This window comes from Equus caballus, chromosome 10, assembly GCF_041296265.1.
Source record: "Equus caballus isolate H_3958 breed thoroughbred chromosome 10, TB-T2T, whole genome shotgun sequence".
Classification (NCBI taxonomy): Eukaryota; Metazoa; Chordata; class Mammalia; order Perissodactyla; family Equidae; genus Equus; species Equus caballus.
This window is the reverse complement of record NC_091693.1, coordinates 20,332,690-20,358,174: the sequence shown is the minus strand read 5'-3', so window position 1 is coordinate 20,358,174 and position 25,485 is coordinate 20,332,690. Positions and strand designations below refer to the sequence as shown.

The 25,485-nt window shown below is 60.3% G+C and overlaps 2 protein-coding genes across 15 annotated transcripts in view; one reads left to right on the top strand and one right to left on the bottom strand.

Annotated features, from left to right (window-relative positions):
- The first annotated feature begins 196 nt into the window (after positions 1–196).
- KCNC3 (potassium voltage-gated channel subfamily C member 3) lies at positions 197–12,544 on the top strand. 4 transcript variants are annotated; one of them, XR_011421957.1, is made up of 6 exons: positions 197–1,099; positions 5,142–6,249; positions 7,669–7,860; positions 8,107–8,233; positions 11,003–11,062; positions 12,133–12,544. XR_011421957.1 is itself a non-coding variant. In XM_070223178.1 (5 exons), the coding sequence occupies exons 1-4, from the start codon at positions 212–214 to the stop codon at positions 11,017–11,019; spliced, it is 2,205 nt and encodes a 734-aa protein (XP_070079279.1). In that variant the 5' UTR covers positions 197–211; the 3' UTR covers positions 11,020–11,062; positions 12,133–12,544. The 4 variants fall into 4 exon arrangements, 3 of the variants coding, with proteins under 3 accessions (XP_070079279.1, XP_070079278.1, XP_023507035.2); XM_070223178.1 differs by lacking the exon at positions 8,107–8,233; XM_070223177.1 differs by lacking the exons at positions 11,003–11,062; positions 12,133–12,544 and adding an exon at positions 9,364–9,523.
- Positions 12,545–15,943: 3,399 nt separating this feature from the next.
- MYH14 (myosin heavy chain 14) overlaps positions 15,944–25,485 on the bottom strand; it is a 101,292-nt gene continuing 91,750 nt past the window's right edge. For all 11 annotated transcript variants that reach the window (XM_070224755.1, XM_070224760.1, XM_070224754.1 and 8 more), the window contains 4 exons: positions 22,904–23,112; positions 18,670–18,778; positions 16,891–17,063; positions 15,944–16,744 (listed from right to left, as the gene is read on the bottom strand). In XM_070224755.1, coding sequence (XP_070080856.1) covers positions 16,594–16,744; positions 16,891–17,063; positions 18,670–18,778; positions 22,904–23,112 — 642 coding nt within the window. In that variant the 3' untranslated portion in view covers positions 15,944–16,593. The remainder of the gene's footprint in view (positions 16,745–16,890; positions 17,064–18,669; positions 18,779–22,903; positions 23,113–25,485) is intronic.

Genomic DNA, 25,485 nt, shown 5'->3' with positions numbered 1-25,485 from the left:
CGCCCCGTCCAGCTAGGCTGCCTTAGAGTCCCCGCCCTTCTCCCGGCTTCAGCCCCGCCCCGCCTCCCCGCAGCCCAATCAGCTTGGGTCCTCCCCCACCGCGGCCCCGCCCCCTCAATCCATCGCCTCCTCCCACCCAATCACGTCTGTCTCTCCCCCTGCGGCCCCGCCCCCCCAGACGCCCCGCCCCTCCAGCCCCGCCCCCCGTCCAATGCTGAGCTCAGTCTGCGTCTCGTCCTTCCGCGGGCGCCAGGGGGCCAGCAAGCAGCAGCCGGCGCCTCCGCCGCAGCCGCCCGAGTCCCCGCCGCCGCTGTCCCCGCCGCCGCCACCGCCGCCGCTGCAGCAGCAGCAGCAGCCTGCGCAGCCCGGCCCCGCCGCGTCCCCGGCGGGCCCCCCGGCACCCCGCGGGCCCGGGGGCCGGCGCGCCGAGCCATGCCCCGGGCTGCCGGCGGCGGCCATGGGGCGGCACGGCGGCGGCGGTGGCGACAGCGGCAAGATCGTGATCAACGTGGGCGGCGTGCGCCATGAGACGTACCGCTCGACGCTGCGCACCCTGCCGGGGACGCGGCTGGCCGGCCTGACGGAGCCCGAGGCGGCGGCGCGCTTCGACTACGACCCGGGCGCCGACGAGTTCTTCTTCGACCGGCACCCGGGCGTCTTCGCCTACGTGCTCAACTACTACCGCACCGGCAAGCTGCACTGCCCGGCCGACGTGTGCGGGCCGCTCTTCGAGGAGGAGCTCGGCTTCTGGGGCATCGACGAGACCGACGTGGAGGCCTGCTGCTGGATGACCTACCGGCAGCACCGCGACGCCGAGGAGGCGCTCGACTCCTTCGAGGCGCCCGACCCCGCCGGCGCCGCCAACGCCGCCAACGCCGCGGGTGCCCACGACGCGGGCCTGGACGACGAGGCGGGCGCGGGCGGCGGCGGCCTGGACGGCGCGGGCGGCGAGCTCAAGCGCCTCTGCTTCCAGGACGCGGGCGGCGGCGCCGGGGGGCCGCCAGGGGGCGCGGGCGGCGCGGGCGGCACGTGGTGGCGCCGCTGGCAGCCCCGCGTGTGGGCGCTCTTCGAGGACCCCTACTCGTCGCGGGCCGCCAGGGTGAGCGCGCTCTCGGAGCCACCCCCCCATCCCCTTCCCCTCTCCAGGCGCCCCCATCTCAACCCTCAGAACCCCATAGCCCGTCCCACCCCCTCCTGGTCTCTCTTTCTCGGCCTGCCCGTCTCTTAGAAGCCTCTTCCCGCAACCCCGAGTCTCCCGCACACCTCTGAACACGCCCCCCTCTCCCGGCCGTGCCCAGATCCTCAGAAGACGCGTCTCCAACATTCAGAATCCCCCAGACTCCTCCAAACCCCATCCCGCTTCTCTAAGCCGCCCTACACCCTTAGAAACCCTCCCCGACCGTGATATTTCGGGGTTCCTCTGAACAACCCCGCCCCTGCCTTTCCTGAACCCCTCTGAGACCCTCCGAAGACCTTTCCCCAACCCTCAGAGTCCTCCAAACCTCTTTTCACCTCCCCTGGCTACCCCTCGGATCCTCTCCCCAGCCCTCAGTTTTTTGGAGCATCTCCAGAGTCAGAAGACACCCCTTCCTAACCCGCAAAGTGTCCCAGGCCTGCAAACGCTGCCCCCCCTTTCCCCGCCCCCTGCAGACCCTCTGAAGCCCCCCTCTCCAGCCCTCAGTCTCTCATGCTCTCCCGACCCTCCCTGGCTCTCCCTCTGCCCGTCTCCCCGCCTCCTCCGTCTCTCCATCCAAGCTTGAGTCTCCTGGCTATTTTTGAACTTCCCTGCTTGTTCTGCCCCCAAAGTCTCCGAAGACGCCCCACCCCGCTCTCAGAGTCTCCTGAACTGCCTCGAACCTCCAGACCACTTGCTCTGGCTGGGACAGTTCCAGCTCCCCCCTCACTGTGACCCTGAGTCTCCGGGCATCTTCCCTCCTGGGACCCTCCAGCCCCTCTCTGTGTTCACAGCCCTTCCTGCATCCTCCACGCCAACTCTCATCCCAAGGATTTTCCCCATAAAGCTCCAGACTTCCCCCAAGCCTTTCACACTCCTCCTCAATGTCTCCAGAAGAGTCCTGAGCCCCCATAATATGCCTTTCCTCTCCAGAACCTCCCATATGTCCTCCAGAATTGCTTCTCCCTCATCCACAGATTCCCCCCGCTTCTCCCTTCCATCGTTTACCCTGCACAGCCCACTTTCCCTCTCTGGGGTCCCTCCCCCCTTACCCCTGGAGCCTCCTGGTCAGTCAATGACTTTCTCTTCTGCTCCACAACTTTGCCTGACCTCAATCCTTGGGACCCTTCTCAGGGTATCAGCCCTAAAACTTCTCAAAATAGCTCCCAGTTCTTTCTACCCTGCCTTGGTCTTCTTCCCTCCTCCCTCCCCCCCAGCCCTGCTGCCTCCCCCTTTCCCAAGCCGCACCCCCCTCCAGTCCAAAGTCCAAGACTGGGCCCCTCAGCCCCCACCCCAACCAGAGAGCCCACGCTCCAGCCTCAACTTCCCTCCAGCCTTATCTCCCTCGAAATTTTCCCCAAAGCTCCCTTCATCCACCCCCCCCCCCAAAACTTTCCCCAAACATCTGTAACTTGCCGGGCTCTATGGCCACCCTCCCCCTGGCTCTCCCTCGAACCTCTTCCTCCTCCTAACTTCCTCCCTGTGTTGGAAGAGAGGAGGACAGTTCAGAACGGGGCGGGGGTGGGGTGCGGGGTGGAATTAGAAAGACAGGGAAAGAGCAGAGACGCCAGGCCCCCTCCTAGCCTCCTGGGGACCTAACTCCCGGAGGAGCCGGGCCGGCCCCCTCCCCCCCACCGTGCCGTGTCCTGGGCCGGGAAGGACGCGGAGCCGCAGTGCCGCATTCGCGCCGGGGGAGGGAGCCGGGGGGAGGGGGGCCCGGAGGCACCGCATAAAGTTTGGTCCTCGGGAAGCGCTGAGTTGGCGAGATTTGGGGTTGGGTGGGGGGAGGTGGGGTAGAGGAGGCGCGGAAGGGACATGGCCCTAGATGCCCCCTCCGGCCTCTGAGTGGCCCTCTTCCCCATGGCCTGGGGCGCCCTTCCTTCTTGTGACCCCATTGAAGGGTGCTGAGGTGAGGCTAGGGGTCCGGGACAGCTACGGGATTCACTCGTTTACTCTACAAATGTTTTCTGAGTGTCCACGGCGGGCCAAGCACTTTCCAGCCTCCAACTTAGCTTGAGAGAGTTGGGAGCTGAGGCCACTGCAACGTGGAGGGTCCGGCCTCGCCTTCCCCTCGGTCCCCTCCCCATAATCTCTCCTTTCCTTCTTACAGGGACTCCGTGCCCTCCTACCCCTCCTGCTTTTGAACATCTCTGGGCGAGGGGTTAAACCAGTCCCGACGCCGTCCAGCCTCTACAGCTGCGCAATGCGGCGGGTGCCCACCTCCCCTCCCGTGCCCTGGGAGGGAAGGAGTTAATGGAGCTGCTGGCCCGCGGCCTCCGGGCGGTGGAGCCGCGGCTGCGCGCTGCCGGCTCGGCTCCGGCCGGGAAGGGGTTAAGACGGCGCCCGGCCGCTGCGGCTGCGCACTGCGGCGGGGGAGCTGTCCGCGGTGCTGGCCGCCGCGCCCCGCCCCCCGGCCCGGCCGGCCCGCCCCCACTGCGGTGCCGCAGCCCGCGCCGCGCGCCCCGCTCCGAGCGGGCGGGGGAGCACCGGGCATGCGCCCTGTGGCGGCCTTTGGCCCCTTAACCACTGCGGAGAAACCCAGAGGGGGGCGGGGCGGAGAGGGCCAGCGCTGACCCTCAGCCCGCCGCCAAGGCCTAGGGTCCTCTCTGCAACCTGACCCTGGCCCCCTCTCTTCTCTGCGCCCCAGGCCCTCCCTCCTCCTCTCCCCATCTGATAAAGTCTGCTTTTTACGGGACACCCATCCCTTTCCCTCTCTAAGGACTAAGCTCACTTCTTCCTCCTCCCCTCTATTTGGGAAAGCCCACTATCATCTCTAGGGGCCTGACCCCTCCCCTTCCTTCTCCAAGATCTTGACCCCGCCCCCTCTCCTCCTCAAGGCTTTCCTCAAAGCCTCACCATTGTGTAGCAGGACTCTGATGGGTCCCCAACCTGAAATGACTTAGGCACCCTCCCACCCCCAATGCTCTGCACCTCCGACAAGCCCCCTCACCTTTCTTTGGCGCTAGCCCTGTCCTCTCCCCCAACACCCAGGTCCCCGGCCCCCACTTCCTCCCGAAGAGCCATAAACCCCACGTCCCCTTATCTCCATAGGCTTTCCTAGGGAGTCAGTCTGGACTCCTCACTTCCTTGCTCCTCCCGGGCCTTAGCACCCCTCGGGCCCTCTGCGGTTCCACTTTCCTGCCCTGTGCTCTCAGGGTGAGGGCCTCACCCAGCCTTCTCCCTTTTCTGAGGCCCGGACATAGGTACCAAGGTCCTTAAACCTTGGCCCCTTGACCTTGCCCCCCACTAAGAGGCCCCCATATCCTAATAAGAGCTCACACCTTCTTACTAAGTTCCTGACACTGGGCCAAGCACTGTTTTAGGAGCCAGACCCTTTGCATACTAATATAATTTAATCCTCCCAATAACCCTGTAAAAAACTTGAGGTTCAGAAAACTTCATCTCCTGGCCCAAGTTAGGCAGGGGGAAAGCCGGATCCAAACCCAGCCTTTCTTACTCTTCACCGCCTCAGGATTCTGTCTCCCTGCCCACCTTCCCTTCCCCCTCCCTCAGCTCCAAAGCCCTTGAGACACAGAGGGGGTGTGATCTTAGTCTCCCCAACCCCATCCCCAGCCCACATCCCCGTGGCAGAACCCTTGGACCTGGCCAGAGAGCCCTGAGACAGGACACAGGGAACAGGAGGGTGAGGGGGAGGCGGTGTAAGAGACAGCAACTGCGGGCCAGAAATTGCAGTTTCCAGGAGAGCAGTTGGCCATCTGCTACCACTGCTGGGGCCAGCTCCTCTCTTGAGCTGGGGGAGAGCAGCCTCTGGTCCTTTCCCTCTCCTATCGCGAGTTTTAGATGGGAAATAAGATGCAGGAAGTGATGAAGGCATGGAATTGGGATGCTGAGATTCCCCAGGATTTTTGGGCTGGGAGAGTGGCCCCTAGGAGAGGCTTTTGGAGACGGCTAGTGGACCAGATGCCTGGGTCACCTTTTGTCCTCTGTCTCCCGCCCTGCCCCACAGTACGTGGCCTTCGCCTCCCTCTTATTCATCCTAATCTCCATCACCACCTTCTGCCTGGAGACCCACGAGGGCTTCATCCATATCAGCAACAAGACGGTGACACAGGCCTCCCCGATCCCGGGGGCTCCGCCGGAGAACATCACCAACGTGGAGGTGGAGACGGAGCCCTTCCTGACCTACGTGGAGGGCGTGTGCGTGGTCTGGTTCACCTTCGAGTTCCTCATGCGCATCACCTTCTGTCCGGACAAGGTGGAATTTCTCAAGAGCAGCCTCAACATCATCGACTGCGTTGCCATCCTGCCCTTTTATCTCGAGGTGGGCCTCTCGGGCCTCAGCTCCAAGGCCGCCAAAGACGTGCTGGGCTTCCTGCGGGTGGTCCGCTTCGTCCGAATCCTGCGCATCTTCAAGCTCACGCGCCACTTTGTGGGGCTGCGCGTGCTGGGCCACACGCTCCGCGCCAGCACCAATGAGTTCCTGCTGCTCATCATCTTCCTGGCGCTGGGGGTGCTCATCTTCGCCACCATGATCTACTACGCCGAGCGCATTGGCGCCGACCCCGATGACATCCTGGGCTCCAACCATACCTACTTCAAGAACATCCCCATCGGCTTCTGGTGGGCCGTGGTCACCATGACGACCCTCGGCTATGGAGACATGTACCCCAAGACGTGGTCGGGGATGCTGGTGGGGGCGCTGTGTGCCCTGGCGGGGGTGCTGACCATCGCCATGCCCGTGCCCGTCATTGTCAACAACTTTGGCATGTACTATTCGCTGGCCATGGCCAAGCAGAAGCTGCCTAAGAAGAAGAACAAACACATACCCCGGCCCCCCCAGCCCGGCTCGCCGAACTACTGCAAGCCCGACCCGCCCCCACCGCCCCCGCCCCACCCTCACCACGGCAGCGGCGGCATCAGCCCCCCGCCACCCATCACACCGCCCTCCATGGGGGTGACTGTGGCCGGGGCCTACCCGCCGGGGCCCCACACGCACCCCGGGCTGCTCAGGGGGGGAGCGGGTGGGCTGGGGATCATGGGGCTGCCTCCTCTGCCGGCCCCTGGGGAGCCTTGCCCGTTGGCTCAGGAGGAAGTGATTGAGATCAACAGGGCAGGTGAGGAGGGGGCGCGAGGGGCGGCGGGGGGCGGGGGTTGTGCCAGGCAGAGACTCATGGGAGGAGGTGGGGAGGTTTGGCCGGTGGAGGGAGGGGAGGCGAGAGTTTGTTGCTGAGGCTTAGAGAGACGGGATGGTCAGCAACCGAGACGAAAGAAAAGTAAACAGCCGTCAAGGAAGATAAAGAAGAGGCAGAGAAATAGTGACAGAGATTTTGTGTGAAAGAGACAGGTTTTTGGAGAGACAGGTGTAGCCAAGGTGTTCGGGGGGACCAGGGAGGCAGAGGAATGAGCCGTCCGGAGACATACACACCGGGAGAGAGGGTCGCCCGTGTGAGCCACGGGCTGGCCAGACACACAGGCCAAGAGGCAGGTGCAGCATCTCAGGAAAAGAGAGTCTAAAGGTGACAGAATCTGAGACCAAGAGATTGTCACTGAGAAGAGAGGGAGAGAGGACAGAGATGGAGGGCGGGGTGGGGGGTTGGCGGCAGAGAGTTCAGGTTCTAATAGCAGCGAGACGGAGAGAAGAGACAAGACTTAAAAACCAGGAGCTGGAGAGCGGCCCAGAGGGCAGAGCCGCCACGTGAGAGGAAGGTGACTTGGGACCCAGGGCCCGGTCTCTGGTTCTGCAGGGAGGAGGCAGAGAGGGGCCTGAGAGGTGTCGCCAAGAGGAAGAGGTGCAGTGAAGGAGATGAGGGCAGAAGGCAGTTGACTGGGCCTGTCTGTGCCCCCGGGGGGTCTGTGCCTCAGCTGCTGTGATTGGGGTGTCAGTCCTGGAGGAGGGAGAGGGTGGGGGGCCCCACCCCCATGACTTAAGTAGGTCAAGAAAGGGAGCTGGGCCTCCTGGCCCCCATCTTGCTCCCTCAGCCGCTGACCCAGTTTCACACCAATTAAAAATAGCTCGAGTCAGAGCCTGGGGGACCCCCACCTCCCCCCCCATCTGTCACCTTCCCAACCCCTCCCCACTGTGCCCTTTCCAGCGCCCAACACCCCTCCCTAAACAACCACCTCCCAGCCAGCTGCATCCCTCTAGCCATCTCTCCAAACCTACGCCAACCAACCCAACACCCTACCCCAGTCCTGCCCTTCCTAGCGCCCCACGCCCAGCCCAACCACCACTTCCTAAGGCAATGCTCCCCCAGACCCACCTCCATCCATCACCGTCAGACCACCCTTCCCTTTTGTCCTTCCCAGCGGTCAACACCCACCACCAGTGACCTGCCCCACAACTCACCCACCATGCCCCCTACCCTGCTCCAGCTGAGCCTCTCTCCCGTCACCCCCTCCCCACGCCCTGCCCTTCTGTCACCTGTGTCCAGCACCCGGGCCCCCCACGCCCTTTCCTTCCTTATCTCACCCTCGCCGTGCGTTCCCACACCTCACTCTCTCCTTTGTGTCTCTGTCTGACCCTGGGGACGCAGATCCCCGCCCCAACGGGGACCCAGCAGCAGCCGCGCTTGCCCATGAGGACTGTCCAGCCATCGACCAGCCCGCCATGTCCCCAGAAGACAAGAGCCCCATCACCCCCGGGAGCCGGGGCCGCTACAGCCGGGACCGAGCCTGCTTCCTCCTCACTGACTATGCCCCTTCCCCTGATGGCTCCATCCGGAAAGGTGAGGTGCCCTCCATTGGCCCCCCACCCTGGGACCCTCCCTCTGTCCCCCTCCCCCAGGGGAGGGGGAGAGAGGGGGATGGGGGAGGAGGTGCTGGACTTCCCTTCCCCCATCCCCTGGCCCCAAATTCCCTTCCCAGACCCCCTGCTCCAAGTTTCCTCACCACTGACCCTTCACCTGTCTTTATTCCATCTCCATTTCCCCCCACCCCACCCCGGACCCTCTGGCCTCTTCCCCTACCCCCAGCCACCGGTGCTACCCCACTGCCCCCCCCAGACTGGCGTAAGCCAGGCCCCCCAAGCTTCTTGCCCGACCTCAACGCCAACGCTGCGGCCTGGATATCCCCCTAGTGGACGAACCCCCTCCCCCCGGGGTAAGTAGCCCCCACCCTCTGAGCCCCCCCTCCCTCCCGACTAACTCCTCAAGAACATGCAGCCCCCACTGACCGAGACTCCTGCCCCCTCACCGTGAACGGCTCCATCCACTTAACCCCCAGCCCAGACACTGACCCCACACCTCCTGCCCAGGACTTGCCCTGCCCCTCACTAACCCACTCGAACTAACCACGTGCCTGACCCCCCCGCCCCGCCCTCACGACCGACCCCATCCTCACCCCCATCCGCATCTCTCTCCCTGCCTCCCCTCACCCCGGGTCTTTTTCATCCGATCAAGAAAACGGGGTGCACGCCCAGGACACCCTCCTGGGTGTAGGACAGGATGAGAAAGACCCAGCCACCCAGCCAGTCCCTTGTGAACGGGCCCCCGTGTCCCCAGCATGGTGTTAGGCACGGGGTTCAACAGTGAACAAAATCGACCCTCCCCGGAGCTCCCAGTTTGGAGGGAGAGGCAGAGAGACCTAGAAAGTCGCTCTCTGAGGCGACATATGCCGAAATGGAGGCGGCACAGGGACACGCAGGGAGAGGGAGAGGAGCACGATTGCCGGGGTAGGAGGGAGGCGACAGCAAAGGCTTCCTGAGGGAGCCGATGCCAGAGTCATCCCGACCTGGAGTGAGGAAGTGACCTCTTTAGACAGCAGTGACCAGAGCGAGCGGCACAGGCAAAGCCAGGGAGCCTGGGACTGGTCGATGGGCGGGAGGCAGGAAGGCAGGCCGGGCTGAGGGGACCTTGTGCGGGGACCTGGGGACAGCGGGTCAGCTCTGGGGCCTGGTGGGAATGGACTAGAGTGGGGAGACTGGCGGTCAGGAGGCTGGGGCGAGGGTCCAGGGGGAGAAGCCGAGGCCTGGGTCAGGGCCGCGAGGATGGAGAGGAAGGGACGAGGCAGAGAGGGTCAGGGGTCAGGGTTCAGGAGACACAGGGCTGGGGACTTGCCAGGGGGCGGTGAGGGGGGCCGAGTGAGGAGATGGTTCACAGATGAGTCGTTCAGCAAACACACCAAGCGCTTACCACATGCCAGGAGTTTAACAGAGCTTCTCGTATGTAATCCCCACAACAACCTCGCTCCATTCCTTCATTCCTTCATTGATTCATTCCTTCGTCCTGCAGCTAATTACTGAGGGCACGGTCCCAGGCACTGGCCGTTTGGCGGGACACACAGTGGGAATCTGCTATCACAGTTGCCACTCTAGAGCATGGGTCGGCCTTACAGCCCAGGGGCCAAGTCTGTCGGCCAGCTGTTTTATAAATAAAGCTTTATTGGAACCCAGCCACTGTCCTGCTGCGGAAGAGTTGCGACAGACACCATGGGGCCCTCAGACCCCAGAATATTTACTATCTGGCCCTTTACAGGAAAAGTGTGCCACCCGCTGATTGGAGGAACCATAAAATAAGTAAAAAAAGAGAATGAGATAATTACTCTGGTCACTTCAGATAAAGGGGCCTGAGAGGACCTTTTTGAGGTGACATGAAGCCTAAAAGGTAAAAAGGGCCAGCCAGGCAGAAGGGGCAGCAAGTGCAAAGGTCCTGAGGTACCGATGTGGGAGGAGCTTGGTTTGGTAAAGGAATAGCAAGGAGGGAAGTGTGGCTGAGCCGACTGGCCGAGGGGTGAGGGGTGCCAGGCAGAGTCTGGGGGAAGGATCGTGAGGGGGTTTTTGGCCATGATAAGAGGCAGGATTTTATCTGAAAAGCGCTGGGAAGCTACCCGAAGGAATTTGATCCATCTCTTAGTCATTCAACAAACATCTGTGGAATTTTCCTTAGAGATACAGATCCTAAAGAATCTCTGCCTTAGCGGGACTGGGAGCCTCCAGGGATGGCTCAGTCTAAACCCCCTTGTTGGACAGAAGTTCAGGGAGCAAACCCCAGGCCATAGAGCCAACGGGGATGAGAACCCAGGCTTCCAATCTCCCGGTCCAGAGGGGACTGTCTGGCTCTTCTTGTTCTGTCCCTCCATCTCTCCTTGTTGCAACCCCCCCCCATCATCCTTCATCCTCATCTCCTTACCACCTCCCCTCCCTGCTCCCACCCACCCCTCCCCCTGCTTGCACCCAGCCCTGTTACCACCCTTTGTCCCCCACCCCCAGGTCTGGATGGGCCCCCATGGAATCGGGGGGTGGAGGGGGTGGGGGGGTGGAGGGGTAGAGGGAGTGGGGAGGATTTGGGAATGTAGAGGAGGGAGGCGTGGTCGGGGGGAGGTCTCTGCTTCTCTTGCCTCTGATGCCAAAATCCATTCATTGAACTCAAATAATGGCTGGAGCTGATGGGGCTGACTGAATCCTCTGCCCCGAGGTCCCCGATCCCTCCCGCCTCCTCCCTTCCTCTCTATCCTTCTTCCTCCCTCCCGCCTCCTCCCTTCCTCTCTATCCTTCTTCCTCCGGGACCCACCCTCCACTGTTGTCCCCCTCCCTCCCTTTCCTCCTGGCCTGTCCCCCATGCACCTCCCACCCCTCCCTTCTCCATCTTCCCTCCCCAGCCACCTGAGTCCAACACCTGACCTACGTCCCCTTCCCTCCCCAGTCCTCTCCCTCCTCCTTTCCTTCGTCCCCCGCCCCCCAGCCACCCCGGAAGCTCCTTCCATATTTGATGTCTCCGGCCGCCCCCATTTCACTGCTCCCCCTCCCCGGAGAACACCAGAGAGGAGGACGAGATCCCGGCGTTTCTCCGTCCCCCCAACCGTGAGGCTGTGTTGGGGGGTTCCCCCTGACCCCTCTCCCCCCGCCGTGACTCTGTGTATTTCTGTCCCCAGCTCTTGTCACCGCCTGAGGCCTCGCGAGACCCTCGGTCCCCCCCTGCCCCTTTCCCCCAGGTTAGCAATCGGGAATGGCTGGGAGGGGGTGTCCCCAAGATACTGGGCTTCCAACCCCCCCCAGGCCCTCTCTCCTACGGTCAAGACGCCCTTGTGCAGACAGACCCCTGGGTGCTGCCTAGAAAAACCCTACAGGTGCCCCCAGACGCTGGCAGAACTGTTAAGACCCGCCAAGCTTTCCAGAGACCACCATGCTCCTCAGTCTTGGATCCCTTTGGGTCTCAAGACGCGTTTAGAACCTTCCCGTCAGAAGGCCCCCCATGTGAAGGCTTCTTGACCCTTTAAAGATGCCCCATGACAACTGCAGGTGAGCCTTGGCCCCCCCAGACTGCTCTGGGAGCTGTCCTCTGGCCCCCATGGGCCCTGCCCACTCTGCTCCACCCAGCCCCTCACCTCAAGGCACCCCCACCTGCTTTCCTCCTTCCTCCACATCGAGGCCGGCCGCACCCCCTCCCGCCGCGGCCCCGCGTGCCCCCCCCCCACGCTGCTCCCCAACATGCATCCCACCCAGCGCCCCCCCCCATGCCCATGCCGGTGCTGGCACCATCCGCCTTGCTGCCCCCACCTTATTGCCTCAGATGAGAGGGCCAACGGGGGGGGGGGGGGGGGGGGGGGGATGGGGGGTGAGCTATGGTGGGGATGGGGTGGGGGAGGCCCGGGGGGCGCCACCCTGCCTCCTAACCCTGAATCTCTCCCCCCTCCCCATGTCTGAACCTTTCTCCTCGACGCCGACTGACTGTCTGATTTGTTCATCTCTCTCTCCATCTCCTTGGTCCGCCTCTGTCCATCTCTCTGCTTCTGTCCTTCTGTCTTTTGGTATCTTGCTGTCTGTCTGTCTCTGTCTCCCTGGCTGTCTCGGTCTCTCTCGCTCCGGGTACCTCGTGCTCTCTCCCTCCTCTTTCTGTCTCTTGCCTTTTCCTGTCTCTCTCTCTCTCTCCATCTCGTATCCTCTGTCTGTTTCTCTCCTGCCGCTCTCTGTCTTGGGGTCTCTCTGTCTGTGGGACCCACCCCCCTGCACCCCCTTCTCCATGCTTCCCCCCTCGTGTTTCTGCCCCCCCCCCCCCCCCCAGGTTACGAGAAATCCCGCAGCCTGAGCAGCATCGCGGGCCTCAGCGGGGTGTCCCTGCGCCTCGCGCCCCTTGCCACCCCCCCTGGCTCGCCCAGGGCCGCCCGCCGCGCTCCCCCAACCCTGCCCTCCATCCTCTAGCGCTCCCCTCCCCCCCGTGGGGGGACTCGGGGGTGACAGGGAAGAAGGTCAAAGGAGCTGGGGGGGGGGTGGGGGAAAGGGTTTTTTTAAAAAAAATCAAAAAGTTATTAATAATATGCAACCGAGACGACGACGCCAGCAGACACCCCCGGGCCCCTCACCCCGACCTGGGCCCCCAGGATGGAGGGGGAGGAGCCAAAGCCCATCCTCCCCCTAATTCTCCGCACCCTCCCCAAAAAATAAAGCCTTCTCAGGTCTCCATGAGCCATAGGACACCCCCCTGCCATCCACTTGTGTAAATACGTCCAAATTATGCCAGTTACATTTTGGGGCACCTTCCCCCTACTCTGCATGCCTCCCCCAACCTGGACGCCACCTCCCCAACTCCACCTCAGCAATAAGCCGCCAAGGGTTGCATGCCATGCATTTGAGGGAAGGGGCACTCTGGGGAGGGGGCGGGGACCTCAAGGGGGTCGTCGGGCTGGCCTTTAAGCCACAGGAGGGTCTCCTAGCCTCCCACCCTTCACCCCAGGAAGGCAACCCATCACGCATTGATTAAAGAAGAAAAAAAAAAAAACTAGCAACAATGTGGGGGAAGGAGGAACATTCACTCAAAGCCAGAAACCAGAGCTGAACTCAGATGGCAGGAGCGGAGGCACGGAGGGGGTGGGGGTGGGGTGGGCTGCGGACAGCTGCTCCCTCAGCCTTTGGGAGGATCCCTCTGGTGAATTTCACCCTCTCATCCCCCCACCCCCATCCTCCACCCCCCAGGGATCTGCTCGCCTCTCTCCCCGCTGCATGGACTCAGACCTCCCATCTCAGAACTCCTGGGAGGATGTGGCCCCCAGCGCACAGAATTCCCCGACACCCCCTCCAGATTCCCGGGACGCGAGACCTGCTCCCGGAAGTCCCGAAACTGACCTTGGCGCCCCACATACCCCAAAGCCCCACAGGCTCCTGGGATGGGTCCCCAAACCCCACTCCCCCCATTGCATCCCGGCCCCTCTCGCACCGCCTCCACTCCGCTCACTTCAGCCTTAGGGATGCTCCGAGTCCTTCCCACACTCGAACATTTTCTGGACACCCCCAAATCCTCAGGCCTGCCCGCCACCCCTCGGCATCCCCAACTCTCTGACATCAGACATCCACCTCAGGTTCCCCTGACGCTAGAATTTCCGAAAGGGGCCCAACCTGTCTACAATTCCAGGGAACCGGACCTTAAGGGGGCACCCCCTTTCTTATGCCGACCCCTGCGTCCCCCAAGAGCCCCTTCCCTTAAATGGTGCCCCAAAGGCCCCCTCTTCATGGACCCCAGAGTTTCCCAGAGGGTCCTATTTGCACCCCTGGTGATCGGCTAACTTTTTAGGCAGCGCGAGGACAAACATTTCTTTTAAAAGTTTTGTCTCGCGGTATTTTGCACAGAAGCCGGTAAGTCCACTTGCTGCTGCTGGGCCAGGACACCGTTTACTTAGGTTAGAAGTGTTTCCGTTTCAAGGAGAGGCTGTGCCCGAATGGAGGGACACTGGCATCTCAGAAGCTTGGGAAACGACGACCTACCCACCCGGGCTGCGACCCCAGCCGCCCTTCCCCGGCGTTCCCCGCCCCGCCCCGCCGGCGGGTGCGCAGTCATTGCTCACATCCCATCCTGGCTCAAGGATGCGCTACCTCCCCCAAGCCCGGAGACCACGCCGGTCCCACAATCCTTAGAGGACCCTCCCCTTTCGGACCTGGGGGCCCACGGAATGAGCAACCTCCATCCCTCTGCTCCCATGGCCTCAGGAACCCCTCCACCCGAGGGTTGGGGTGGGGGGGTGTCACTGAGCACGATTTTTGATGCAACGATTCCTATGCAAGGGGCATTTTTGAGTCCCCCCCCCCCATACTTCCATCGGCCCCTAAACCCTGTTGAATCGGGGGTGAGGGGTGGGGCGGGTTCTGGTGGGAGAGGGTGGGGCGGGGCAAAGGGCTAGGGGCTCCAGACACCAGGGTATGGGGGTGGGGACTGATTATATTGCCAAAGGGTTTAACTTCTTTCAAAAGCGCCCCCCTCCCCTTCTCCCGACCCTCGCGGAAGCCGAACGGTGCAGGGGAAGGGGGTGAGGATCTTTTCCACAAGGGTACGCACCTCTTCCCGACGTCTCCCCCCACCCTGCTCGCCAATCTGCCACACGTACCCAGCTTTTTAGTTCAGCTTTAAAAAAGAACCCCGATCATTAGAAACCTCTACAAAATGTGATCCCCCAAGTCGACAAACTAGTGTGGGATTCGGGGAGGGAAAGAGAGAGAGCTCAAGGGACAACTTGCAAGTCCCGCTCCCCTTTTCCCCCCGGCCGCCAGGGTGCCCGCAACTACACGCATGCGCTGCATGACGCGCTCCCCACACGCATGTCGCGCCCCTCCTGCGCGCCGGGAACGCACGGACCCGGGGCGGGGGTCGGGGCGATTGGGGAGGAAGGAATGGCGGGGGTCTTCCTGACTCAGCGGCTCCCCCCTCCCCAAAACACACACAGCAATAAGTTTCTCTCACTCCACTGTGGGCGGGGCGGGCCTGGCCTGTCGATGGGGGCGGGGGGGAGTGGCAGGGGGCGCTCTCAGGGATGGGGGCGGGTGTCCGGAGTCAGTCTGGGGAGGGGAGGTCTGCAAATCGTCCAACTCTGGTGCTAAGGGCGGGTCTTCTCGGCCCACCCCCAGGGCAGGGAGGGAGGGGTCGGCAGGCCCCTCCCCCAAGCCTCCCCCACGCCCACCCTGGGTGCATGAACCGCCCAACGCAGAAGCTGCCGCATGTCACCCCCCTCCCCAAAGAAGTGTCTTGCCCCCTTCCCACCCACCCTCTCACTCCCCACCAAAATAAAAGTTTCCTTTTCATTTAAAAGCCGCGTCCTGATTGTCTGCTGGGAAGGTCTCCGGATCAGGGCTAGGGGGGATTTGGGGGTTCAAGAGCAGGGGGTCGCATTAAACGGCAAAAGGGTGCACTTTGGGGGGCCGGACATCCCCTTGATCTCTGGCTCTCACCTTGTGATTGGGGGGGGGGACGAGTGCCTGCCTCAGTTTCCCTCATGGTAAAAATGGGGATCCACATTCCTAACCAGAAAGTCTGTGAGGGCACGTGGGTAATATGAGCCCCTAGGTGAGGGTCACTAGTCCCCAGGAGAGGAGTGGACCTGGGTCCCCAGCGTGGCTCGTATTACCAACTCTGAAGCCAGACTGAGCGGGTTCAACTGCTTAGGAGCTGTGTGTCCTTGGGCAAGTCTCTCACTCTCTCTGGGCTTGTTCCCACCCCTCTAAAAGGGCGGGAGGGGTCATCTACTCATTCAGCAAATATACGAAAGCCCGCTATGTACCAGGCACTGCTCTAGGCGCTGGAAGGCGGGGGTTCACTAACGGGGAGGCTTGGAGCAAGGGACATCGCAGCTCTGAGCCTCAGTTTCCCCATCTGTATAATGGAGAGAATACTTTGGAGGGAGGCTGGGTAAGGCGCAAATGAGTTCTTTCGCACTGAATGCCGGGTGCACAGGAAGTCCCTCAACAGCTGCGACTGGAACGAGCAGCCCACCCCACCCGAGCAGCCCACCCCACCCGCCGCCGCACGAGGCCCAAGAAGCCGGTGCCCATCCCGCGCCATCAGAGACACCCCCCCCCCACCCCCCGCAGGAACACACACAGCCCCAGTCCCGTCCAGTCGGGGTTGGAGTTTATTTCTGCCAGAGCCTGGAGGCTGGGAGGGTCTGGGGGCCTCCTCCAGCCCCCGGGGGCGACTCCAACGACGTGTGATCGATCACACAGGAGCAACCAGAAGGGGGAGCGGGGCCTGGGGGGAGGGGGGAGGGCCCCTCATCCCGCCCCTCTGCGAGGGTCTGGCGCTGGCGGAGGCCAGGGCTCAGGCTGCTGTCGCTCAGCAGTCGGGTGGCTGAATGGTGAGAGACATCCGCAGAGGGAGGGGGAGGGGGAGACGGGGCAGAGGAAGCGGGAGGGGGGAGGGGGACGAGGTGGGGGAGGGGAGCCATTCTCCCTTCCTAATAAAGATCATTAACAACTGAAGGAAGGATGGGAACCCGGATGAAACCGCAGCTTGCCAACGACACCCCAAATTCCTCCCAAGCGAGGGAGCCCCAGTCCTTCCCTCCCCGCTGGCCCGCTCCTCTGTGATTAGGGGTCCACGGGAGGTCTCGGGGAACACCCCCCCCCCCCCGGAGTGGGCTTGATAAGTGCTGGAGCGCTGGAGGGTGGCACCCTTTCCAAAGGGCGGGAAGCCAGGGGGCGAGCTCTGGGGCGGGCACCGCGGGGAGCGGGGAGGGAGGGGCCGGCGCCCGGGGGCAGCGCGCGGTCACTGAGGCTGGGCCGCAGGCGGTCTGTCGGGCTCCTGGGGCGGCCCGGCCCCCGGCTCCGCGTCCTGCGCCTCCTCGTCCGACGCCACGCCCTCCTCCAGCCGGAAGACCTGGCGCACCGTGCGGGTGGTGAAGGTGAGGGGCGCGCGTCTGCGGGGAGGAGAGACCGGAGGTGCTGGTTAAACGAGGGGAGCAGAGAGGGAGGGGAGAGGGAGCTATGGAGAGAGAGAGAGAAGAAAGTGCGGGGGGGGGCGGGGTCGATGGAGGGGGAGAGCGCAAGTGCGGGGTGGCCCTACCGCAGCCGGTTCCTCAGGGTGTTCAACTCGCGGTTCATGGACTCCGAGGCCTCCGTGACATCCTCCAGCTCGTGCTGCAGCCTCCGGCGGACCGTCTGCGCCCGCGACGCCTCCTCCTCCGCCTCCTCCAGCTGCCGCTTCAGCTGCTTCACCCGAAGGTTCCCCTTCTCCACCTTGGCGCGAGCAGGGGGCCCCGGTCACGCCTCCGGGCGCAGTCCTCACCCCCGACACCCCACCCCGGCCCCCACGGCCCCACCCCTCCTGCCCCTGACTCCGCCCCATTTCCCTGCCTTCCGTCCACGCTTGGTTCCGTTCTCCTGCATCCTCTCGCCAGCATCCAGTCTGGCCTCAAATGTGAGGCTGTCTCTCGTTTGGCCTCAGAGGGGTCTTTCTATGCTCTTTCTATGTCTTTCCCCTGCTCAAAGCCCTCCCGTGGCTACTCAGTGCCCCTAGGACAAGGTCCCAGCCCCTCAGCCTGGCATTCCAGGCTCTGCAGGGTCGTCTTCCCATAAAACCACTGGCAAGACCATCTTCACCGAGATCCTCACAGACCCTGCCATCTCTCTTTCGAGGGAGGGGACACACGCCATCTTCCTCCCACCAAACACTCTGACCTCATTTCTTATCACTCACCCCCCTCCTCCCACCCCATTCTTCTCTCTAGCCAAACCGGTCTGCTTTTTGCTCCAAACTCAACAAGCTTATTTCCATACCCCAGGGCCTTTGCACCTGCTGTTCCCTCTGCCTGGCTCTTCCTCACCCTTCAGGTCTCAATTCAAGTGTCACCTCCTTAGAGAGGTCTTCGTGCCCCCCCCACCCCCATCCTCTCTCTTCATTCTCTTTTTTCTTCATAGTTCTTGTCCCAATCTGTAGTTATCTTTGCTTGTTTGTAGGATTATTGTGCCTTTCTCTTCCTATGCTGAAAATGGGAGTTCTGTGAGAGCAGGGACCTTCTCTGTCTTGTTCACAGCCATATCTCCGATGCCTAGCACAGTGCCTGGCACACAGTGGGTGCTCAATAATTGTGGAATGAATGGCAAATAAAACACAGCTGAGCTTTTAAGGGCACAGTGACTCTATCTAGATTCAGACAGACCTGAGATCCGATCCAGGCTCTGTCTCTACTAACTGTGTGCCTTTGGTGCACAGTTTTAAAGTTCCCATTTCCTCACTTGTGAAATGGGGCTGGTGAGAGAATGCACACGTGTGGTTTCTAAAAAGCAGGTTAGCACAGTACTGGGGACACAGTAGCTGCTCAATAAATAAAAGCACAAACTCTGCAGCTGAGTGCCAGGGTTTGGACCCTGGCTCCATCTCTTAAGAGCTACATAGTTTCACCTTTCTGTGCCTCAGTTTACCCACCTGAATACGAGGGGAAAATAACAGTACTGACCTCGGCATTCTGATAAGAATTAAAAATACTGCACGTTATGTTCTTAGCACAGTTCCTAGCACATACAAAGCACTCAGTAAACACTCTGTGTTGTTATTTCAGCCCTGGGCTAGCTTCTGGGTAGGGTTTAACGTCTTCCCTCTCCCCGCTGTGTCAGTTCCCCACCAGGGCCTTTCTTAGACTCCAGAATTTACCGGTCACAAGGTCACCGATTCCAGCTCTCAGCGGATGCGCCCAGCCCAGGGGAGGCATCTACACTCATTTCCACTCCAGCGCCCACACGCTGCCTCTTATGATGGGAGCTCCTCGCCTCCAGAAGTGGCACGTGCTGTTTATGAGTCGGCCGTCCCACCTCCCACTGCTCCTCAGTGACATCGGCCGCTCACCTGATCCCGGAGCTGGTCGGCTGCCCTCCGCTCCTCCTCCACCTGGAGCACCACCTCTTTAAGCCTCTTCTCGGCCCTGCGCACCAGCTTGCCCGAGAGGATGCGCTCCCTGGAGAGAGGCATGAAGGGGAGGACCGGGAGAGGTTCTCACGGGGTTCTCTCCCCACCCGCCCCGGCCCTCATCCACTGGCCGCTGTCCTGTTCTTGGAGCGGCCTCTTCTCTCTTTCTCACCCCCGACTGGCTCCCACAGTCTGCTCAGGCCAGACGCTGGCACCCAGGCTCCCCACTCCAGGGCATCTTGTCCTTGGCTTCCACCAAGATGCCTGATGTTCTTAAAAGTGTCTCCATGTCTACAGCAGTTTTCCAGGTCCCACTAGGTCTGTCACACCAACTGCATTTCCTCCCCAGTCTCCTTCCTCTCAGGGAACTGACCCACTGACTACTAGTGCCCAGGTCAAACCACTGGGACTGTCCTCTCTCCTCTCTCCTTTGCCCCCCCCCCCCGCCTGGCAGTGCCCAAACCCTGTCCCATTGCCCCCTGAACTCTGTCCTGTCCCCTGCCACCCCCGTCTTCACAGCGCCAGCCCCCAGCTCAGGCCTCATCCTCTCCCACCTGACCATCGCCCCTCCTGGCCTGTCCTTTCTCTCTCAGCTTCCTTCTCTGGCTGTCTCTGTTCATGGAACTCTCTAGAAACCCAAAGCTCCATCCTCAACCACCTTTGCCGTCTTCCCCCCTCTCACTCACATGCTTTCCCTGGACAAGCTCCTCTGTGCCCCAGGTTCCCACGACCGTCAACAGCCTGGTGTCTGCTAAACCTGTGTCCCGAGCTCCAGCCTGGTTCAGCCCCCGCCTCAGCCGTCCACCAGACCCCGCACACCCCTCACGTTCCCCGCTGGGCTCAGCACCTTCTCCCTAGCCTGCTCCTCGCCTTGCTTCCCCATGATCCACCTAGATCTGTAGGTCAGACTCCCGGCCGTCCTCACCTCCCCTCTCCCCTCAAATCCTTTCCCCACTGTCTCCTGAATTTCCCCATCCCTGTGGCCCCTGCTCCTCGGTCCTCTCCTGCATGGACCCTCCCACCCGGGGTGAAGTCCATGGGATGGGGCCCCTAGCGACGGGCAGTGCTCAGCAGCCAGCACTGGACAAGGCCGCCCCAGATGTGCTGAGAGGCGGGCCCAGGGCTGGGGGAGGTGGGAGGCACCGAGCCGTGGAAAGGGATGCAGGGGACAGACTCCTTCAGCTGTGGGTCCGCTGGCCACTCCCTGCCCCCAGGGTGACTTTGAGCAGGTCGTTAACACCCTCTGAGCCTCAGTCTCCTCATCTGTATAATGGGGGAGGAGGGAACTCAGACCTGTGTGCCCATCAGCCTCCGGAAGCCCTCCCCAGGGACCTCGAACTACATTTCCCATGAGCCTCTGCGCCCTGGCCAGCCCCCTGGACCAGAAGCACTTCTCCCATGAGCCTCTGGAAGCCTTCCTCAGAGACCTTGAACTACATTTCTCATGAGCCCCTGGGCTCTGGCCAGCCCCCTGGACCAGAACCACTTCTCCCGGGAGCCCCTGGGCCCTGGCCAGACCCCCTGGACCAGAACCACTTCTCCCGGGAGCCCCTGGGCCCTGGCCAGACCCCTGGACCAGAACCACTTCTCCCGGGAGCCCCTGGGCCCTGGCCAGGCCCCCTGGACCAGAATCACTTCTCCCGGGAGCCCCTGGGCCCTGGCCAGCCCCCCTGGACCAGAATCACTTCTCCCGGGAGCCCCTGGGCCCTGGCCAGCCCCCTGGACCAGAACCATTTCTCCCATGAGCCTCTGGGCCCTGGCCAGCCCCCTGGACCAGACCCACTTCTCCCATGAGCCTCTGGGACCAGTTCCTCTGCGCGTCCCTGAGACCTCTCACTTTTCTCATGCTCCCGGACGAATTCCACATCTTCCCCCAACCCCAAGATTCCCCCAGTCACCAGGCCTTACCCCAAACACTGTCCTCTTCCCCCTACACCCTGACAGCCCATTGAACCCCAGCTCCATCCCTTCTGGTCCAGCCTCCTCCTGGCCTCTCAGCTCCCAGTCTTGCTCCCCGGTCTGTTCCCAGCTTGGCCCCCGAGGGGTCTTACCACACCCAGCGCTGGCCCTGCGCCTCCCCAGCCCGCAGGTCCCCGGGCTCCCCATCACCCCAGGACAGCATTCGAGGCTCTTGCCTCCCTCCTCCCTCTCCTGAGTCGCAGACTCCTAGGGCCAGTCACCCCCCTCCAGTTGCCCCGAGGTCTCCCGTACGATCCCCCGAGGCTCTGCCCCGGACTCTGTGCCCTGGCAATCTCCTCAGCTCAAATGCCTCCTCCTTCAGGAAGCCCTCCCAAACCACCCCATCCCAGGCCAACCCAGCTTCTCCTTCAACTGTGTCCCCCCAGCTCTCCCAGTTTACAGGGCCCCCCCCCTTTGTCACTGTGTCTGGCTCATGAGTCTTTCTCCTCATGGGGTCAGACTGAAAGGAGGGATGTGCAGAGACTCAGCAATAAAGGTAACCCCTGAGTCTAGCCTAGGTGGGGGATCCCCCTAGACCGTGACCTCCATGGGGGCAGGGCCTGGGTGTGTCTCATTCTTCTTCATTTCCCCAGTGCCCAGGCATGGGAGGGTAAGCAGGGCACTCTTAATACATGTTTGTTGAATGAATAAATGCAAAAGGGAACCGTATATACCTTTTGGTATAAAACAACACTCTTCTCCACCAGAGGGTGGTAGAGACACTGAATTATGGGTCGGGCATCCTAGATTTATAGCCCTTCTTTGCCTAAGCTTTCCTGTGTATAAAATAGGGATACAATGGTCCTTCTCTCACAAGGGTTATGTGATATCATACATGTATATACAGGCAGTCCAGCACCAGACATATAGTAAGATCTCAGTAAGTGGGAACTGTTATTATTGTTACTGAAGAGTACTGAGCAGTAGGAAAATCTATTGTATTGGGAGAGTGACACTTTCACTAGGCTTAGTAGTAAATTTTCTGTTAGTTTTATTAGCATAGTGGTTCTTTTTATTTTTTGAGGAAGATTAGCCCTGAGCTAACATCTGCTGCCAATCCTCCTCTTTTTGCTGAAGAAGACTGGCCCTGAGCTAACATCCATGCCCATCTTCCTCTACTTTATATGTGGGGCGCCTACCACAGCATGGCTTGCCAAGTGGTGCCATGTCTGCACCCGGGATCCAAACCAGTGAACCCCAGGCCACCTAAGCGGAACGTGCACACTTAACCGCGGCACCACCAGGCCGGCCCCAGCATAGTGGGAATGTTGAGGGGTATTCTTGGTTGTTCCAGAGACTGGAGATGGAAACTATCTCAGACCCACACTTCAGCTGCTTCCTGGCTTTGAACATGGATGTAGGGTGTGATGTTTGGCACAAGTGCAGCCATTTTATGACCAGGAGGGAAAGATCAAGCTAACTACACAGAGGCTGACTCAGAACACGGCCATCTTTCAGCTGCCCAGCTCCAGACTTATCATGTGAAAAAAAGAAATGTATGATAGACTGATGACAGAAATGGCCTCAATTCTCACTCCTTCCTGTATCCACACCCTTTGCAATATGACTTTGCAGCTGCTCCCATCGAGAGGTAGAAACTATTTCTCCATTCCCTTAAATCTGACCTGGCCACGTCACTTGCTTTAGCAACAGGAGGAAGCAGAAATGACACTGTGTCAGTTCCAAGGCTAGGCCCCAAGAAGCCTTTAACACTTTCCCTCACCCTGGGAACCTTGACTCCGCCACGTGAACAATCCTGGGCCAGCCTGGAGCAGTGACAAGCTAGCCAAGTTGTCCCAGGCAAGGCCTTAGACACACGAGAGCCCAGCCAAGATCAGCAGATCCATCTAGAGGATGCTCCGCTGAGCAAAGATGCGTGAGCGAGGCCCACCAAGCACAGATCAGCAGAGCCCACCGGCCAGCCCCAGAGCAAGGATAAGCGGCTGTGGTTTTAAGCCACTGAATTGTCAGGTGGCTTGTTACGTGGCCGTAACTGGTTTGTTATGTGGCCGTAACCAACTGCTACACGACTGTTTAATTCACACTCTTAGCGGGAGCGCAGTTACTTGCAGCCTAAAGCATCTTAAATGATACAGGAAATCAGCCGCCGTTAACACTTGGATGCCTTTTGGATGCCAGGAACCCGGCTCCCCTTCATCTCACTGACCAGAACCCGGGGGGCTGCCCTCCGGCCGCGCCCTCCCCTCCCACTCACCTGCTCTCCTGCTCCAGCTGCTCCTCAGCCTGGGCCAGCTTAGACTCAAGGGCGGCGATGACCATCTTCTGGCGGGCCCGGGCCCCAGCGTCCTCCTCACCCAGGCGCGCCCGGAGCTCCTGGATCTGCCGCTCCAGCTGCTGCCGCCCGCTCTCGGCCTTGGCTGAGAAACTGCGCTCAGCTGACAACTCTGTGGTCAGCGATTCCACCTGTGGCAGTGGGAAAAGCAGGACCGTCACAGCGGAGTCTCCGAGGGAAGATGGCAGGTAAAGCCAGGCTCCTCTCAGAATTAAGTGAGTCAATGATTGTGGGGTTTTTTTTTTGTGCTGAGGAAGATTGGCCCTGAGGTAACATCTGTTGCCAATCTTCCTCTTTTTGCTTGAGGAAGACTGTCACTGAGCTAACATCTCTGCCCATCTTCCTCTATTTTATGTGGGATGCCGCCACAGCATGGCTTGATGAGCAGTGCTAGGTCCACACCGGGATCTGAACCTGTGAACCCCAGGCTACTGAAGCAGAGCACACAACCTTAACCACTACACCACTGGGCCAGCCCCTAAGTGAGTCAATGATTGTTAAGTGCATAGCACAGAGCCTGATACATACTAAAAACTCAAGAAATATAAACGTGTATTTCTCCTGATTGGCTTATCAGCCAACAGCAGTGCCAGCCCTGGGTTTTAACCTTTTGGACAAGTTTTCACTATTTTAATAAGTCCACAAGACGATCACAGACTTCTTCAGATGCTCTAAATTCTACCGCTGACTGTGAATGAGTCTATTCCAAGGGTTATCACACTTCTGGCGGCACCAGGATCATCTGGGGAGCTTGTGAAAAAATGCGGACCACAGGGTCCCCACCCCCCCGAGATTCTGATTCATCAGATCTGGAGCGGGGTCCGTGAATGCGAATTTTAAACCAGCATCTCAGGTGGATCCGATACGAGTCCTATGCTGGATTGTTTTGAGAAATGCCCACTCAACAAACAGGAGCTACTACGTGGAGGATGTGTAGACACACCCCTAATAATAGTTGCTGTTTATTTATTCAGCTCCTACTCCGAGCGAGGTCCCGTGTTGGGGACACGGAAATGAGTCAGATCCAGTCTGATTCATCCTTTATTTCATTTCACACTCACAGGAACACAGCGACGTGGTGATTAGCATATGCTTTTTTTCTTTTTTTTTTTTTAACTTTTTATTGGGAAAATGAAAATGTGATTAAAAAGTCAAAAAGTGATCAAATATATGGCTTAATGCGTTAATAAAAGGCAAACACCCCTGTTACCCCCTCCCCCGAGCCAGGTCAAGAAATAGAACTTTGTTGGGGCTGGCCCCATGGCTGAGTGGTTAAGTTCGTGCACTCTGCTTCGGCAGCCCAGGGTTTGCCGGTTCGGATCCTGGGTGCAGAAACTAGTACCACTCGTCAAGCCATGCTGTGGTAGGAGTCCCACTTACAAAATAGAGGAAGATGGGCACGGATGTGAGCTCAGGGCCAGTCTTCCTCAAGCAAAAAGAGGAAGATTGGCAACAGATGTTAGCTCAAGGCCAATCTTCCTCACCAAAAAAAAAAAAAGTGCATACCTTAAATATCATTGTGAACTCAAGGATTTAAACAGATTTGATGAATTTAAAGCAATTGTGATTATCATCCTTGTCAAAGCTCAAATTGCTCCATTTGGGGCCACTGGGAGCCTCTCCAAGTTGACTACTAAGTGCTTCTGACGCAACCACACCAGCTTCCTCAATAACTGGGATGTCACGGACTGAATGTTTTGTGTCCCCCACCCCAGATTCACATATTGAAGCCCGAACGCCAGTGCAACGGTATCTGGAGATGGGGCCTTTGGGAGGGAGCTGACGTTAGATGAGGTCACGAGGGTGGGGCCCCCAGGATGGCGTCAGTGTCCTTATAAGGAGACACCAGAGAGCTCGCTCACTCTCTCTCCCCCCACAGGCACACACAGCGAGATGGCAGCCGTCTGTGAGCCAAGAGAAGAGGCATCGGAATGAAGCCCACCTCACTGGCCTTGATCCCGGCCTTCCCTGCCTCCAGAGCAAGTTTCTGTCCGGCCTGCGGCATTGTGTGGTGGCAGCCTGAGCAGGCCGAGGCGCCGTGGGACAGGATGCTCTCGTTCATTTCCCGCTTGGGATCAGGAGGCAGCCGTATCTAGGAAGCCCCAGTTCCCATTAGTGGGAAACGCTATTTCTGGACCATTTGGGGACCAGCGATGCTCACTGCTGCTGGATGGGTCACAGTTTCTAGGCGTTTTGGGTGGAGAGAGAGGCCGGATCTGCATAAAATCTCTCATAGGTTCGTGTGAATATGTCCAAGTTGAATTCAGGACCACAGGGCTTTTGTGTTTTGTTTTTAACTCAGCCTCTTCTCTCTGAAATCTGTATCTAGGTTCGTTCGTTCCTTTCTTCCTTCCTTCCTTCCTTCTTTCTTTCTTTTTTTTGGTGAGGAAGATTGGCCCTGAGCTAACATCTGCTGCCAATCTTCCTCTTTTCAAAAAAACTTTTCTCCCACAACTAAAAAATGTACAGCTATATACTGGGGGGATTTGGGGAGAAAAAAGCAG